This window comes from Sminthopsis crassicaudata, chromosome 1 (assembly GCF_048593235.1).
Source record: "Sminthopsis crassicaudata isolate SCR6 chromosome 1, ASM4859323v1, whole genome shotgun sequence".
NCBI lineage: Eukaryota > Metazoa > Chordata > Mammalia > Dasyuromorphia > Dasyuridae > Sminthopsis > Sminthopsis crassicaudata.
The window spans coordinates 124,949,153-124,965,627 of NC_133617.1; the positions used below are offsets into that span (position 1 = coordinate 124,949,153).

Genomic DNA, 16,475 nt, shown 5'->3' on the forward strand with positions numbered 1-16,475 from the left:
AAACTTATTAAATGATTTTTTAAAACACTTTGAGACAATCCAGTGATAAATGTATATACACTTAAAAAAAAGGTGAATAGAAGCATTACTATTTCTCACCATCTCTTACTGGTTTGGCAAAATTGGATTTAAATTTTAAAATTAGTGTGGGTAGAAGTGTAAAGCAATGTAGAAAAGGATGATAGTAGCCAGAACAGCTGTGTAGCGGGGACTATTTTGTTGACAAATAACTATGATTATTGGTGGTTTCTCTTAAGAGCTTAACTGTGTTGGTCCAAGGTTATTTCCTCCTGACATTGGACAGGTGCTTCCATAGTTATATTATTCTCCTGTATATCCAGGCATAATTCTGATGATGAAGACTATTTGGAATTTAGAGAACATGCAAGAAGAATATTTTCCTCTCACTACCCAGAGGATTGTTTACATTGATTGGTTATCTTCAAACTGTCCATAAAAAGTTTTTTAAAATCTTATATAAACCAAGATAAAATATAATCTATAGTTTTTTAATGTCTTCAAAAATGTAGAAAAAGTGTTTCATTTTTAACATGTTCTTTCACAAACTAATGCTAATTATTTCAATGTAAAAGTAATAGCTTTATGTTTTTGTAATTTATTTACTTATAGAATTTTAATTTTAACCTCCATCATTATTACTGATTATACTATAATTTATATTGTGAATTTTAAAGAACATTAACCTAGAGTGTTTAAGGCAAAAATTCATTTTTCTCACTTTTCTGTTTAACTAGAGTCTTTTTATTGATAGGTGACATCATAAGGTATCAGTGTCTGCCAGGATTTACACTGGTTGGCAATGAAATTCTAACATGCAGATTGGGAGAGCGGCTTCAAATGGATGGAGCACCTCCTGTTTGTCAAGGTATTTTAAAGATACATTTGTATATTATTTTGTTTATTATATAAGGAATGACATAATTAAGTATATCAATAGTTTAAAAACAGGGATTTTGAGAGATTAATAGTTGGCATAATTTTATTCATTCCATTATATCTTATCCACTATCTCTCAAATTTTTAATAGATTAAGGTGCCTAGAATTCAATTTCTCCTGTTCCTGAAAAGAATAGATTTCCCAGCTTTCATAAAAAATTATATCTGGTCTATCTTTGTTGTTTTCAAGAAGACAGGAGTCTTTCTGACAATAGTAACTCTTCCCTGATCACAGCAATGATCTCACTAGACCTTTATGGGATTACCACCTCCTTTGAGAATACTCCAGTGGCAATATTGGATGACATAAGATGCTTGCTTGCTTTTATTGTCACTTACTTTTTACCACATCTATTTTAAACAAAATTTCTTCCTTTCTATTTTTGAGAATTTACTGGTAATATATAGCTAATGTGAAATTGTTTATCACAATCCTCAGAGAGAATACAAATTTCTCCATTTTACACTGGGCAGCAGGAAAGACAATTTGGCAGATGCTAGCAAGTTGTGATTTTTCCCCTGAATTTTCCAGACAAAGAAGTTTAAATTTGGATAGAGATTCTAATATTTACCATGAGCTTTCTTGAATCTAAAATAGTTCTACATTCTTGCGTTAAATTTTTTTTCTTTCTTTCTTTTTTTTTTTTGGAAAAGCATTTTATTTTCAAAACATGCACATCTAAATCATTATTGGTCAGAGAAATGCAAATTAAGATGACTGAGATACTATTACACATCTTTCAGATTGACTAAAATGACACAAAAAGATAATGAAGGGAATGTAGGAAAACTAGCAATTTGGAACTATGCCCAAAGAATTATCAAACCGTGCATACCTTTTGATCCAGGAGTGTTTCTACTGGGCTTATATCCCAAAGAAATCTTAAAGGAGGGAAAAGGATGCCTATGTGCAAAAAATGTTTGTGGCAGCTCTTTTTGTAGTGGCAAGAAACTGGAAACTGAATGGATGCCAGTTGGATTATGGCTGAATAAGTTATGGTATATGAATGTTATGGAATATTATTGTTCTATAAGAAACAATAAACTAGATTATTTCAGAGAGTCCTGGAGAGGCTTACAAAACTGATGCTAAGTGAAATGAGCAGAATCAGGATATCATTGTACATGACAAGAACAAAATTATACTATGATCAATTCTGATGAATGTGGCTCTCTTCAACAATGAGATGATTCAAATTAGTTCCAATGGTCTTGTGATGAAGAGAGCCATCTACATCCAGAGAGAGTACTGTGGGAACTGAGTACTGTTCACAACATAGCATTTTCACTCTTTTTTGTTGTTGCTTGCTTGTATTTTATTTTCTTTCTCATTTTTTCTGGTTCAATTTGATTTCCCTTGTGCAGCAAGATAATTATGTAAATATGTATAAATGTATTGTATAAATAAATATGTATGCATATGTTGAATTTAATATGTATTTTTACCATGTTTAACATATATTGAACTACTTGCCATCGAGAGGAGGGAATAGGGTAAGGGGAGAAAATTGAGGACACAAGGTTTTGCAAGGGTTAATATTGAAGAATTATCCATGCATATGTTTTGAAAAATAAAAAGCTTTGATAAAGTAAAAAACAAAAAAACATATGCACAGATAATTTTTCAACACTAACCCTTGAATATTCTTGTGTTCCAAATTTTTCCCTCCTCCTCCTTATCCCCCCACCAGATGGCAAGCAACCCAATAAATGTTATACATGCTAAAATATGTTAAATCCAATATATATAAACTTATTTATACAATTATCTTACTTCATAAGAAAAATCAGATCAAAATGGAAAGAAAATGAGTAAGAAAACAAAATGCAAGGGAACAACAACAAAAAGAGTGAGAATATTATGTTGTGATCCATTGTATTCAGTTTCTAACAAAAAATGCCTTTAAAAAGTGGTTTCTGAACCATGTACCAATGAGTTCCAATTTTCAAAAGAAAAAAAAAGTCTGCTTTATCTCACTTTACATAATAATCTCAACAAATTGTTTTTATGGCTTGTGCTTTATCCAGAAAAAAAATTATTAATTCATAGCATAAATATACCTTTTAAACATATATTAAATTAATGTTTAGAAATAAAACTGGAATTATGTTAATTTTAAATTCCACACAAAGACTGGTTAACCTTGGAGTCTTCTTAGTTCTTCACTGTTTCCCAGTCTACAAGTCAAATCATTTGCCAAATGTAACATTCTTTGAGACCAGTCAACTTCTACATTCACATAGCTGCCTTATTACAGTATATAAAGGCAAGAACTCTGAAGAAGTATAATTGAAAGGTGTTAACTCAGTGGAATTGATAAGACAATGGTTATCTAATTTAGCATGCTGATTAATAGTTCTCTAGTTCAGTACAGGTACTTAGTACTTAATATAGTTCTACAAGATTGACACCTATCATGATGTACTTATAATAGAGTATATAAAAGCCAATAAGAACTGGATGAGAGACATTCCATCTCCCACCATCCTGGTGGCTGGCCTTCACTTCTTTACTAAAGACCAAGGACTTGGGACCAGTCCCGAGATCCTTCAAAAAGACAGTTGACACTATATTTTAATTACTCTGGTTTGGGAGCTCTAAAAACTAATGGTACGTTTTGTCACCCCAACTTGCGGGCTTTACAAAGCAAGACAATACATTTGGATGTGCAGACTGCTGACTGGCTGATTGGTTGAGACTGCTAATGAAGACTGGGAGACTGAAGGAGATAATAAAGAATTTGGATTGTATCACTGTCTATTCTTCTGGTGATTATTCTGCTGAAAAGTCCTAAGACCTCCAGAAAGCTAACCAGAATATTACAACAGTAGGCCTTCATCACCTATCTCCCACTGCAACAATGTTCTAATTAGCCTACTTGCATCAAATCTTTTACCTCTATACATCATGAATGTAAAATACTAAACTTGAGGGCCACAGCATTAATTGAGAAATATTTAACAAAATGGATAGAAATACAATACAACATAGAAAAAGTTAAAATTTGGTTAACTAACTCAATATGCTCTTGAAAGAATTTTTATGTACAATTTAGTAGCCCTATTTCTCTTTGAGTTTGACACCACTGTAATATTCTAAAAGTAGTGATAGAACCTTACTAATCGCCTATGCAAAAATCTCCAATGTCTTCCTAATGTTTTTACATAAAAATTTATGCTTCTCTGTTAAATGTTTGGTATTTAAAATTTATGACAATGATGCTAGGCTACTTTTTCCATGCCAATTACTACTCATCTTTTTTGTTATTGAGGCATTTTTCAGTTGTATCTAACTCTTTATGATCTCATTTAAGTGATTTGCCAAGAGTCACACAGCTAATAAGTATCAGAATCTGGTGTAATATTCTTCTCTAAAACATGTTCTCTGGGAGCAGGTTTCTTTTCAGATTCAGTAATCACAAGTGCAGCAAGGGATTAAAGTCCAAATCCTTTATTTTTTCCTTCAAAGTCTTGTCTCTTTTCCTGAGGCCCAGTTAGCTTTCTTAGAGGCCTTCTGTAGTCTTGGTTCCTAGAGCTTAAGCTGCCTTCTCTGGCTGTGAATCTCCTCGAATGAATCCTGGCTGAGGCTCTGAGAGTTTCTAGTGGGCTTGTCCTTTCTGGTCCTGACAGCTCCTCCTTACATGTTCCACGCTGAATATAAACCAATCATTATATCACTAGGAAATCATTATTTGTTATAGGATTAAATCAATGCTAAAATAGATTTTATTATTGTCTCTTCAATTTCACTTAGTACCTTGTTTCAAGTTCTGGCCCATAACATCTCCTTGTAGGATCAGATCAATCATACTGAACCATTTTAAATTAAATAATTATTATCCCTATCAATTCCACTATCTTAGTACCTTGTAAGAATCCTAACATGCTGGTTTTGAACTCAAGGAATTATCTGGTCCTAAATAGATTGGACCCTAATATATTTAAGTCAAGCAATATTTTGACTTTTTCCTGATGGAGAGGAGTCAGTTCTGGGCACTATTTGCTTTATCTCATTTCCTCCTCACAACCCTAGAATAAAGATGCAATTATAGTCACTGTCACATAGTTGAAGAAACAAAGAAAGATTATGTGACTTACTCAGGTTATCTAATAAGTGTCTGAGGTAGAATTTCAACTACTTTTTATTTTCATAAGAAAGTATGATTTATTTAACAAAATATAGACATACCTTACTCCTCAAAGAGGTTAAAATGAAATTATGATGTTGTTTTCAGGTAATGATAACTCCAGGAGTCATTTAGATTCAATTAAATCTCACAAATATTTGACGCCCTACTATGTGCTTGTTACTTGGTTATACAAGAAATGTAATCTCTAAATCACTATTGATCACAGAAATGCAAAGACACCTCTGAGGTACTGCTACCCACCTCTCAGATTGGCTAAAGTGACTAAATAACTGACATGGAAGGAATGTTGGTCCGTGATTTTTTGTTTACAGATGACTGTTCACTCAATGCAGATTCCAAAGTTGAGATACAACAAAGTGTGGATCGTTCTCTGCTGCTTGTAATAATTTTGGTCTAACAATTAACACTGAGGAAATACAGATACTCCATCAGTAGCATTGTATGATCCATATCTGGAACCATTAGTTACAGAAAATGGAGAAATTTTGATTGCTGTGGATAAGTTCACTTATCTTGGCAGTTTACTTACCAGGAATGTATACATTAATAATAAGGCTGACACACACATTTCCAGAGTTAGCTCAGTGTTTGGGAGTTTCCAAAGGAAAGTGTGAGAGAGAAATATTAAGCTGACTACCAAACTGAAGGCCTATAGAGCTGTTGTGTTGACCTGGAAGGTATCCTAGTGCCATGCTAGGAAACTGAATCACTTCTATTTGAATTGTCTTAGGAAGATTATGAAGATCACCTCACAGGATAAGATACCAGACACTGAGGTCCTTTCTCAGACTAAATTGCCAGGCATTCAAACTCAACTTCAGAGAATGCAACTTCTTGGGGTTGGTGAATAAAAATAAAATAAAATAAATATATACTTGCCAAAAAGAATATTTTGTGGAGAGCTTGCATAATGCAAGCACTCATGTAGTGGTCAGGAAAAAAAAAAAAAAAAAAAAAAAAAACCAAAAAAAAAAAAAAAAAAAAAAACAATGCTAGGACACTTTCAAGGTCTCTCTTAAGAACATTAAAATCGATAGTATGACATATGAAACACTGGCATAGGACCACTTTGCATTGTGAGCCCTCATAAAAGAAGATCTTGTGTTGAAAGAGCAAAGCATCATTGAATTAACTCAGTAAAAATTTAAAAGGTGCAATGTTATTGCTTATTTGGTTTTGAAATAAATCTCTTTCTTAATTATAAACTCTGGAGGGCCCTACTAACATTTTGGGGAAATTAATTTGACCCAAAAGAAGCCTGATTTATAATTTGTTTTTGCTTTATAACTAGCTACATAGCTAAGTTCTATTATGGCTTTAAGACAACTGTGGCATTTGCCCTAAAGTTTAGCTAGAAAGTCATCCAGTCAATAGGCATTTATTAAACACCTAATATGTACCACACACTGTGCAGTTACAAAAAGGCACAAGATAGTCTCAGTCACCAAATAAATCACAATCTAAATGGGGAGAGAAGCAAAAATATATGTACAAACATGAAAATTAAAAAAAAAAAATTAAAAGAGGGAATGTGCTGGAATTAGGAAGTGTTAGGGAAAGCTTCTAGTAGAAGATTTTAGTTAGCACTTTAAGGAAATCAAGAAGCAGTCATAAAAAGAGAGAACTTTCCAGGTGTGAAAAAAGGAAGTAAAAACAATAGAAGCTGGGATATGCAGTATTTTGTTTGTGGAACAGTTCAGTCACTAGACTAAAGAGTAAGCAGCAGAGATTAAGGTTTAAAAAAAAAAAAATGGAAGTTGGGGGAAGAAGGTGAAAGATTGGTTATGAAGGGCTTTGAATGGAAAAAAAAGAGAATTTTGTATTTGAATTTGATGCTGTTTGAGTGGTCTAGATTAGTGGTTATGAGAGAGTTGTTAAGAAATTCACTCATTCCAAAATTCGTAGTTGGAAAATGAAAATTTATTGTTAGATAAAAAATCAAGAGACTGACTTCTATAATGGCAGATCTATGGAAAATGGAGTTTTGCTTTGAGAATGCAGTTCTTACTGGATATAAGGTCCTGGCAGCAAGGGAGCTACCAAGGTCCATCTACAAATGATGAGAATTAGGTAAGGGGTAACCCCTTTTGGTTCGGTGCAAGTATACATAGTTAAATGCAGTCTAGTGACAGCACAGAGTCCCCTGTAAAGGAATTTACAGGCCTGAAAATCTAGATTGACAAAAGGGTTTATTATGGGGTTTGGAAGTAAAGTTAAAGTCTAGTTAGTAAAAGGTGAAGGTAGAGACAAAAGGGCACCGAAAATAGGATTCCAGTGGACAGACATCCTTGGCAGTCAGGTGTAAGGCTGCCACATTAGGAACCTCTGCAAAGAGAGAGCTCCAGTTTGACTCTTTTATAATGAGCGATTTAGCTAATGAGGCCTGTGGATGGTGTCCCAAATAGGAGGACAGGCCCAGGTCTCCTATTGGAATTCAAAAGAGTGCTTTTGACAGAATTTGTGAATCAAAGGTCCTAGCTTCTTGAATTGATAATGCTGTCCACTACCAGGGGCTGGGAATCTAAAAGGATTTGTGTTTTAAAAGGAAGCACAGCCCCCATCATTTCCTGAAAGGATTAGTTTCTTAAAGGGAGCACAACCCACATCACAAAGACTTTAGTTGATGGAAGTTATTATATTGAGTGTCTTGGTGGTGGCTGAGATAGCCTGAGCTGAGCAGGTCAGATCTGGTGGGGGCTGGGGGGTGGAGTCCCAAGTTGGCTCATCTGCAAGCTGGGTTTCAGGTTGAGCTAGAATTTGAATAAAATTGAATGGAAGATCTTTAATTGAATAGGATTGGAATTCTTTTGCTCTGGACTGAATCAGCCCCACCTAGATAACAGAATGAAACTTTTTGTCTTGTTTCCCTGGAGTGGTGTCCCTCATTAAGGCAGAATTGAAAGAGATTTTCTCCTTCAAGGATTTTTAGAGTTTCAGGGTCCCTTCTTCAAATCTGCAGGTGATAACATGGTTAGATCTATGTTTCATAAAATAATTTTGATGACTGAATGGAAAATGGATTGGTGTGATGAGAACTACCAGCAGGCTATTTCAATAGACAAAATAAGAAGAGGAGGGTAGGAGAATAGTAGAATTATCACTGAAAAGGATTTTGAGAGGTATTGAAAGTTGATAGGCCAGGGCAAAAAGTGATATATACAGAAAAGTCATGAGAAGTAGTAAGGATTAAAAAATGATATCTGAGTTACGATGCTAGAATTTGGAGCATGGTGGTACCCTTAACAGCAATATAAAGTTTTGGAGAAAATTAAAAATGAGTTTAGTTTTGAAATATTGAATTTAAGATGTCTACTGGACCATACAGTTTGAGATTAGAGGTCAACAGAAAAGTTAGAGCTAGAAAATAGATTTGAAAATTGACAACACAAACATGTCAATTTAATCCATTGAGACTAATGAGGACTCTAAATGAAGTACTGGAAAGAGAAAAGAAGAGAACCAAGACTAAATTTGGTAGTACACCTACAATTAGAGAGTTAAATGGGGATGAGGATCTGACTAAGGAGATGGAAAAGGAGTATTGTAATAGGTAGAAGAAGAATCAAGGAAAGTATCAAAAACATAGAGAAGAGAGTGTCAAGATGAAAAGAGTGACTAACATTGTCAAAAACTATAGAGAGGTAAGTGAGAATAAGCATACAGAAAAGATAATTTATTGATGAGCTTATTGGTAACTTTGGAGAGACCCCATCTTTGATGGAATAATTAGAATCAAAATCTGAATAGCTCTATTATTTGAAGTGGGAGAGTAGCCTTTTGTTTAGGACAAATCATCAAGTGTAGAAATTGCTAATTTTATTTCTTCCCCCCTCCCTCCACTGAGAGTAAGGAGTGGTCAATTGTTTGTTTGTATTATTTGTAAGCCTTGCCATTATATAAAATACAAATGATAAAGTAGGGAGAAAAGGGATGAATACACAAAGAGCAGTACCAAGAGTAGTAAAATTCACCTGCTTTATGTTTTTGGAAACTGTTCTTTAATTAATTAATTTATTTTAATACACATTGCTTTATGAATCATGTTAGGCAAGAAAAATCAGAATAAAAGGGAAAAAAAAAAAAAACATTGGGAGAGAAAAAAAAAAAGACAAAAGAAGTTAAATATAGCATATGTTGATTTACATTCAATCTCCAGAATTCTTTTTTGGATACAGATGGCATTTTCTATCCAAAGTTTATTGGGACTGCCTTGGCTCACTGAACTACTGAGAAGATACAAGCCTTTCATATTTGATCATGGCACATATTATTACTGTAATTGTGTACAATATATGCTTGTTTTGCTCAGCTTCAGTTTGTGTAAATCTTTCTAGGCCATTCTAAAATCAGCTTGTTCATAATTTTTTATAGAACAATAATATTCCATTATTTTCATATACCACAACTTGTTCAGCCTTTCTCCAAATGATGGGTATCTACTTATGTTCTAATTCTTTGCTTCTAGCTGCTACAAACATTTTTTGCACATGTGGGTTATTTTCCCTTGTTTATGGTTTGCTTAGAACAGACTATGCCCTTTGATCATAGTTCCAGATTGCTTTCAAGAATGGTTGGATAACTTCACAATTTGACCAATAATGTATTAGTATCCCAGTTTTTCTACATCTCCTCCAACATTTATCATTATTTTTTCCTCTCACCTTAGCCAATCTGAGAAGTGTGAGATAATACCTCAAAGTTGTTTTAATTTGCACTTTTCTAGTTAATAGTGTTTCAGAGCATTTTTATAAGACTTTATATGGCTTTAATTTTGTCATCTGAAAATTATCTGTTCATATCCTTTAACCATTTATCAAGTGGGGAATGACTTGAATTATTACAAAATTGACACAGTTTTTCATGTATTTTAGAAAAGAGACATATCAGAAACATTGTTTCTAAAGATTTTTTCCCCAGCTTTGGACTTCCTTTTTTCCCCCCTGGGGCAATTAAGGTTAAGTGACTTGCCCAGGGTCACAGAGCTAGGAAGTGTTAAGTGTCTGAGGCTTGATGTGAACTCAGGTCCTCCTGAGTTCAGGGCTGATGCTCTATTCACTGTGCCACCTAGCTGACCCCTGGACTTCTTTTTAAATGTTGTTTCTGTTGTTTTTCTTTGTGAAAAAAAAAAAAAAAATCTAATGTAGTCAAAGTTGTCCATTTTGTCTTTCATAATGTTCTCCAATTCTTCTTTGGTCATAAATTCTTCCCTTTTCCAAAGACCTTAGAAATAAACTATCCCTTTCTCCCCGAATTTTTATGGCATCATCCTTTATGTCCAAAATCACTTATACATTTTGGCCTTATTTTGGTATGGGACATATGTATGTATATCAATGCCAAGTTTCTGATATATCATTTTCTAGTTTTCACAGAAATTTTTGTCAAATAGTGAGTTCTTGTTCCAGATAATAGAGTTTCACCTGCACTATTAAATAAAATATCTCTTTTGAAATTTGAAAACTGAATTTATTTTTATTTTTTAATATTATTTTGCAGAATAGAAATGTCGTCCATCTCTGTATTTTAATAGGATTTTTGATTTTTGAAGAAGTGGGAGTAAAATAGTTAACAGAAAGAGGACTCTATTAGGATTTAAGAAGCTTATGTTCTTTCCTAAGCTTTGCCATAAAATACCTGTATGTCATTAAGCATGCAATTTTAATTCTTTGAGTTTGTTTTTTCATGTGTAAAATGAAGGGTTTGGGTTAGGTGATCTCTAAAAGTATCTTCCAGACATGACATTCTAAAATTCTTTTCTTTCCTTAGAATTGAGTTTAAATCACTCTCTCCCCAAACATAAACTATCAGAAATCCACCTCAGCTTTTAACAGATATATAACAGATCATTGGGTATATCAGAGATGCAAATATCCACAAAGGAGACATATATTATATATTCCATGTATTTTTATTACTGAAATTTCATGTTTATTTTACATAATCTATGAAAGATAAAAATTATTGGAGAACATTTGTGAACCTTTTTTCTATGACTATATCTTGACATATCTATGTTAAAACAACAAATTGTCTTTCTTAGCATATAATTTAAGACCCAGCTTCAACTGTGGGTTGCAGCCTCATTTGGGGGCTTGTAACTGAGTGTAGAGATTGCAAAATTATTATTTTTATCAGTAAATGTTTGATTTGTATACTGATTTTATATGACTCTATACTTCCATTCATATAAAAATTTCTCAAGCAAAAATGAATAGCAAGTAAAAAAAGTTTAAGAAGCCCTGATTTAGTTAGTGCTGTCTTTTCACATCAAATTCTTATTATAGAAGCCAAATTAAATACAATCATGTACAGAATAGATTTTATCCACTAGTTCATAGGAACTAAAATATTTGTATTATTTAGTAAGTTTTTTTTTTTTTTTTTTTTTTTTTTTTTTTTTTTTTTTAAATAGTGCTCTGTCCAGCCAATGAATTACGATTAGATTCAACGGGTGTCATATTAAGTCCAGGATACCCTGATAGCTACCCAAATCTTCAGATGTGTGCATGGAGCATTTCAGTGGAAAAAGGCTATAACATTAGCATGTTTGTAGAATTCTTCCAGACAGAAAAGGAATTTGATGTTCTTCAGGTGTATGATGGTAAGTGTTGGCTTTACTTATAGTCTTAACTTCTTCTTTCATATATTTTCAATAAACAAGCAAAACATTTAATAAAATGTGACATTAGAAGTATCAAAGGAAATTTTAGAAAAGGACTGAATAGAATATGAATATAACAATTAGATGATCATTTCACTATATATACATATGTGTGTGTGTGTATATATGTGCTTATCATCTTTGCATTTAAGATGTCTTTTTTTTTTTTTTTTTTTTTTTTTTTTTTGAGGCTGGGGTTAAGTGACTTGCCCAGGGTCACACAGCTAGGAAGTGTTAAGTGTCTGAGACCAGATTTGAACTCAGGTCCTCCTGAATTCAAGGCTGGTGCTCTATGTTCTATCCACTGCACCACCTAGCGGCCCCCTAAGATGTCTTTTAAAACACAGTTTTGTGTCTTACATAAAGTTTTATAGAAAACAGATAGATTATCCCTGTACTTCCAAATTATAAAACACCCAAAATACATTTAACTTAATTGTAAATTTGGAAGTTGTTTTCTTTTAAAGCAGGGAGCTTGTTAGTATTTATGTAATATTCAAAAGAAATTTTGTGTCTACATAATTCTTGTTTTGTTTTCTGTTTTCTACTTGAAGGACCAAATATTCAAAGCCCAGTGCTTATTTCACTCAGTGGGGATTACTCCTCTGCTCTTAATATATCCAGCAATGGTCATGAAGTTTTCTTACAGTGGTCAGCAGATCATGGAAATAACAAAAAAGGATTCAGGATAAGATATATAGGTATGGATTTGTATGTCATTTGTTCCTCTTATTACTTATATATTTTTAGTGTAAAGTTCTTATGCATGTATTTCATTAACAAGTCTTCAGAAAACGACTGATAGCTTGTAATTGGTTCATATTCAAATATTATCTATTTAGACAGCAAAGAAGCCAGAATAACTATTTTCTGGAATTACACATAAACAAAGTTTATGATACCCATTTGTAATCAAGGGATATTCATTAAGGTTGAGGAAATATTTATTTCCTTTCTCTTATTGGGGTAGCATGCTATGACATTCACTTTTATCTGCATCTTATTGTAAAATGGAATTTTTTGTAGTTTTTGAAAAATATAGCATGAAATGTTGACTTTACTTCCAGTCTCTTTTGTAAGGCAGGGAGAGTTCTTGTTTTCATAGTTCATTCATAACAATCCTGCACCTCTGCGGGAACCCTACAAGATTAACTGAAAACTAGCAGTTCTCTGTCAAGACAGCCTAAAAAATGTAGGAGGTTTTGATTTGTAATATATTACTAATGAGATCTCAACTTCCCTCAGGGTAGGAACTAAATATTATATTTTGTGCATTCTCCATAGCACCTAATAGTATTGAGTATCTAGCAATGGTCACTTATTGATTTTTATATGGAACATATACTCAAGGAAGAAAATAGCTTATGGTATTACTAACAATAATCAGTCTGTTTGAGAAATTTTCAAATAGAAAATAACCTGTGTGTCTTTGTGTTATTAAAATACTTCAATTATATTATTCACTTGTGAATTACTTGTACTATTAAAAGCTTTAATGATTTTGACAAAGAATAAAAATGAAGTCCCTAATTTTGTTTTCTGGGATTTTTTTTTTTTTTTTTTTTTTTTTTTTTTTTATCAAAGCCTCTATCCATTGACTCATGAATCAAAAATCTAAAAGCATTTGTCAAGCTCTTATTACTTGTGAGGAATTATTATATTATTATGCTAAGTATTGAGGATGCAAAGAAATGCCTATATTCAAATTCACATTATTTGAACTTATAATTTTGTAAAATATAATCTTTGGTTCCATCCCAATAGAAGTATATAGTTTAAATCTGAATAATCCTACTACTTCATGGAATTCATTATTTACATTAATCTTGACCTAGCTATAAGTAAAAAAAAAAAAAAAAAAAATTCCCCCTACCCTCAATGAGTTCACGTTCTAATGGGATTGACAATATTTAAAAAAATACATCTATAAGTTGAGGAGTCAGTGACCTCCTAGATAGAGCAACATTTGCACTAGTACAGATCCCAGACTTGCTGTATCTTCTCACTATGTTCAGTTCTTGTCTGCCTTTGCTATGGTTTCAATAAAACTATAAACAAAAAAAAAAAAAAAAAAAAAAAAAAAAAACAACAACAATAAAACCCACTTCTCTTTCCAATCATGAAACTCTTTAATAGTTTATTTTGCTCCATATTTTTCAGTAAAATAATTGTTGATGACATATCAAAATCTACTAATATGTCTACATTGAGAGATCTTCATTTTATTTTTTTATTTTTGTTGTTGTTGCTGTTGTTACCCATATAACATCAATTGTTACTTTGCACTCTATATACTCACCCCCCATCATTGTATCATCAGTATTGGAAAGATCCCTTTCTGGAAACTCCACTAACTCATACTGGTAAAAGGAACAAACATTAATTAAGCACCTATTCTGTGTCAGACACTTTACCGATATCATCTTATTAATCAAACATTTGCGTACAATATAATTGTTTTCATCAGGTGGATAATAATGTTGAAAATATTTTCATTGGTATCATTAAGTAGTTAGGAATCATTTTAAAGGGCTATAGATAGGTTAAGTTGTCTTATAAAGATATAAAAATGTATGAGCCAGTAATTTCTCACATTATTTTTTGTTATTTAAAAAAAAAAAAAAAACATCTACTTATACCCATATTTTTGGGGTAGTATATTATCTTTGAAATGTCTTAAACATTAGCCTCTGATTATATTCAAAATTACATGTTGTAACATAAATTTCCTTGTGTCTTCTTCAGTCAGATGCAGTCAGTCATTCTACTCACCCCCACCTTGTGTATAGCAGTCCAAAAAAATAAAATAGTAAGAGATCAAAAACAATGGTTCCCCTTTGATAATTTATTAGGAAAAAGTTCTATAGAAATTATAGAAAATGTTTTGGTTTACCATTTGATATCTTTGTTTCCCCTATTTTTTTAGGATTATCTTTTATTTTTTCAATTAGCAATCATTTTGTTCCTCTTCCATATTCCTTTCTGATAATAAAAATAACAAAAGCAAAAACACAAGCCACATAACAAATATGCATAGACAAAATGTAGCAAAACAAATTCTTATGTTAGCCATGTATAAAAATATCTCTCATTCTGTATATTGAGTCCATGACTCTCTTATTAGATGGATACTATTTTTCCTTGGCACTCTAGAATAATGATTAGTCCTAGTGTTAACAGAGTTCATTTTTACAATGCTGTTACATATGTACATTGTTTTTCTCCTTCTGTTCACTTGACTTTGTGACAATCAATATATTTCTCTGGTAACTTAGACTATCTCATTTATAATTTTCTTACAGCAAAATAGCATCTTGTTATATTCATAGAATATAATTGATTTATTCATTCATTAACTGCTGAACATTTAAAAATAATTTTTAATTTTTGATTTGATACATTTCAAATGATCTGGCAAGTTTTGTTTTTTTTTTTTTTTTTTTTTTTTTTTTTTTACATATTTGTTTTGCCATCACTTTTTTTCTGTTTACGAGTATGGTTTCTTTGTGTTTTGTCATTTATCATTTATTTTTTTCTGAGATAATGGCATTTCATGACTAAAAGTTACAAAAGCATTTTTAAGACAATAGAAACATTTAGGAATCATTGAAAGAACTATATAATTTTCCTGACATGCAATAGAGCAGGATTTATTATTAGTACTCATTACAGACATAGTCAATTATGCATTGATATAGCTTGTCTGCAGTGAAAATATCGTGGAGCTAATTTAGTCAGCTGCTCATTTAACTGCATGTCATATGGAGCTAGCACACAAGGTTTACAAAAAGGTATGTTAAATTTAAACTTAATACTTAATAGCTTAAAACATTTGTTATTATTTTGAACTTAAAAGAGCTTTTAAAAGATGTGAGCTTGATTATTAAAAAAAGGAAAAAAAATAAAAATTAATGTATATAGAAATAGAAATCATCAAGTGTGTCATGTTTAAGCACTTATTATGTGCCCGGCACTCTTCTGGTTTTGAAAAAAAACAAAAAAACAAAAAACAAACCAAAAAAACCACAATTATAATGAATAAAATATGTCCTTTGTGAAAGGGATTTACATCATAATGAAGGAAATAAGTTCACATATAAATATACAGAATAAATACAAAATGAAAAAAAAAAAGGCATACATAGAAAATAATGAAATACAGGACAGTTTGGAAGCTCAGAACTTGGAGGAATCAGGAAAGTATATAACACATTAAAAACACTTATTGCAAAGATGTCCTTCTTGATTTTTTATCTTTATGAACTTTCTTTTGTTCTCTCTACATGCTTCTAAAAATGCTTCCTTTATGATTTTATATTGCTGTTTTTTTATCATGATGTTATCATTAATTCCTTTGCCTCCGATTCTCCCCAGTGATTTTGAGGTTTTCATGGACTTTAAATGAAGCTATTTTGATTGGGTATTATCTAATTTACTCTTCCAAGATAGTGGTAAAGATACTATGAGTATAAAGTCTTAAGATGATGCCACTTGGATCATGGTCTAGTTTGTGTGAAAATCTTTTGTACTCACAAGTACAATTTTTATTTATGTGCTTTTAAATCTCAAAAACATTTTCCAAAATGCCCACAATATTTTTAAAAGCATAAAAGCAAAATCCAATAAATTTGGACAATGTATGCAATATTCCATACACATACTATTCTTCCTCTCTACTGAAAAGAAGCATAGGTTTTATCTTCTTT

The 16,475-nt window shown here is 31.9% G+C and overlaps 1 protein-coding gene across 1 annotated transcript in view; it reads left to right on the plus strand.

The window, feature by feature from the left end:
- Window positions 1-16,475, plus strand: part of CSMD3 (CUB and Sushi multiple domains 3) — a 1,577,676-nt gene that overhangs the window by 1,454,610 nt on the left and 106,591 nt on the right. The window contains 3 exon segments of the mRNA XM_074266680.1: window positions 773-886; window positions 11,521-11,709; window positions 12,324-12,470. Of these exon segments, the coding sequence (XP_074122781.1) occupies window positions 773-886; window positions 11,521-11,709; window positions 12,324-12,470 (450 nt within the window).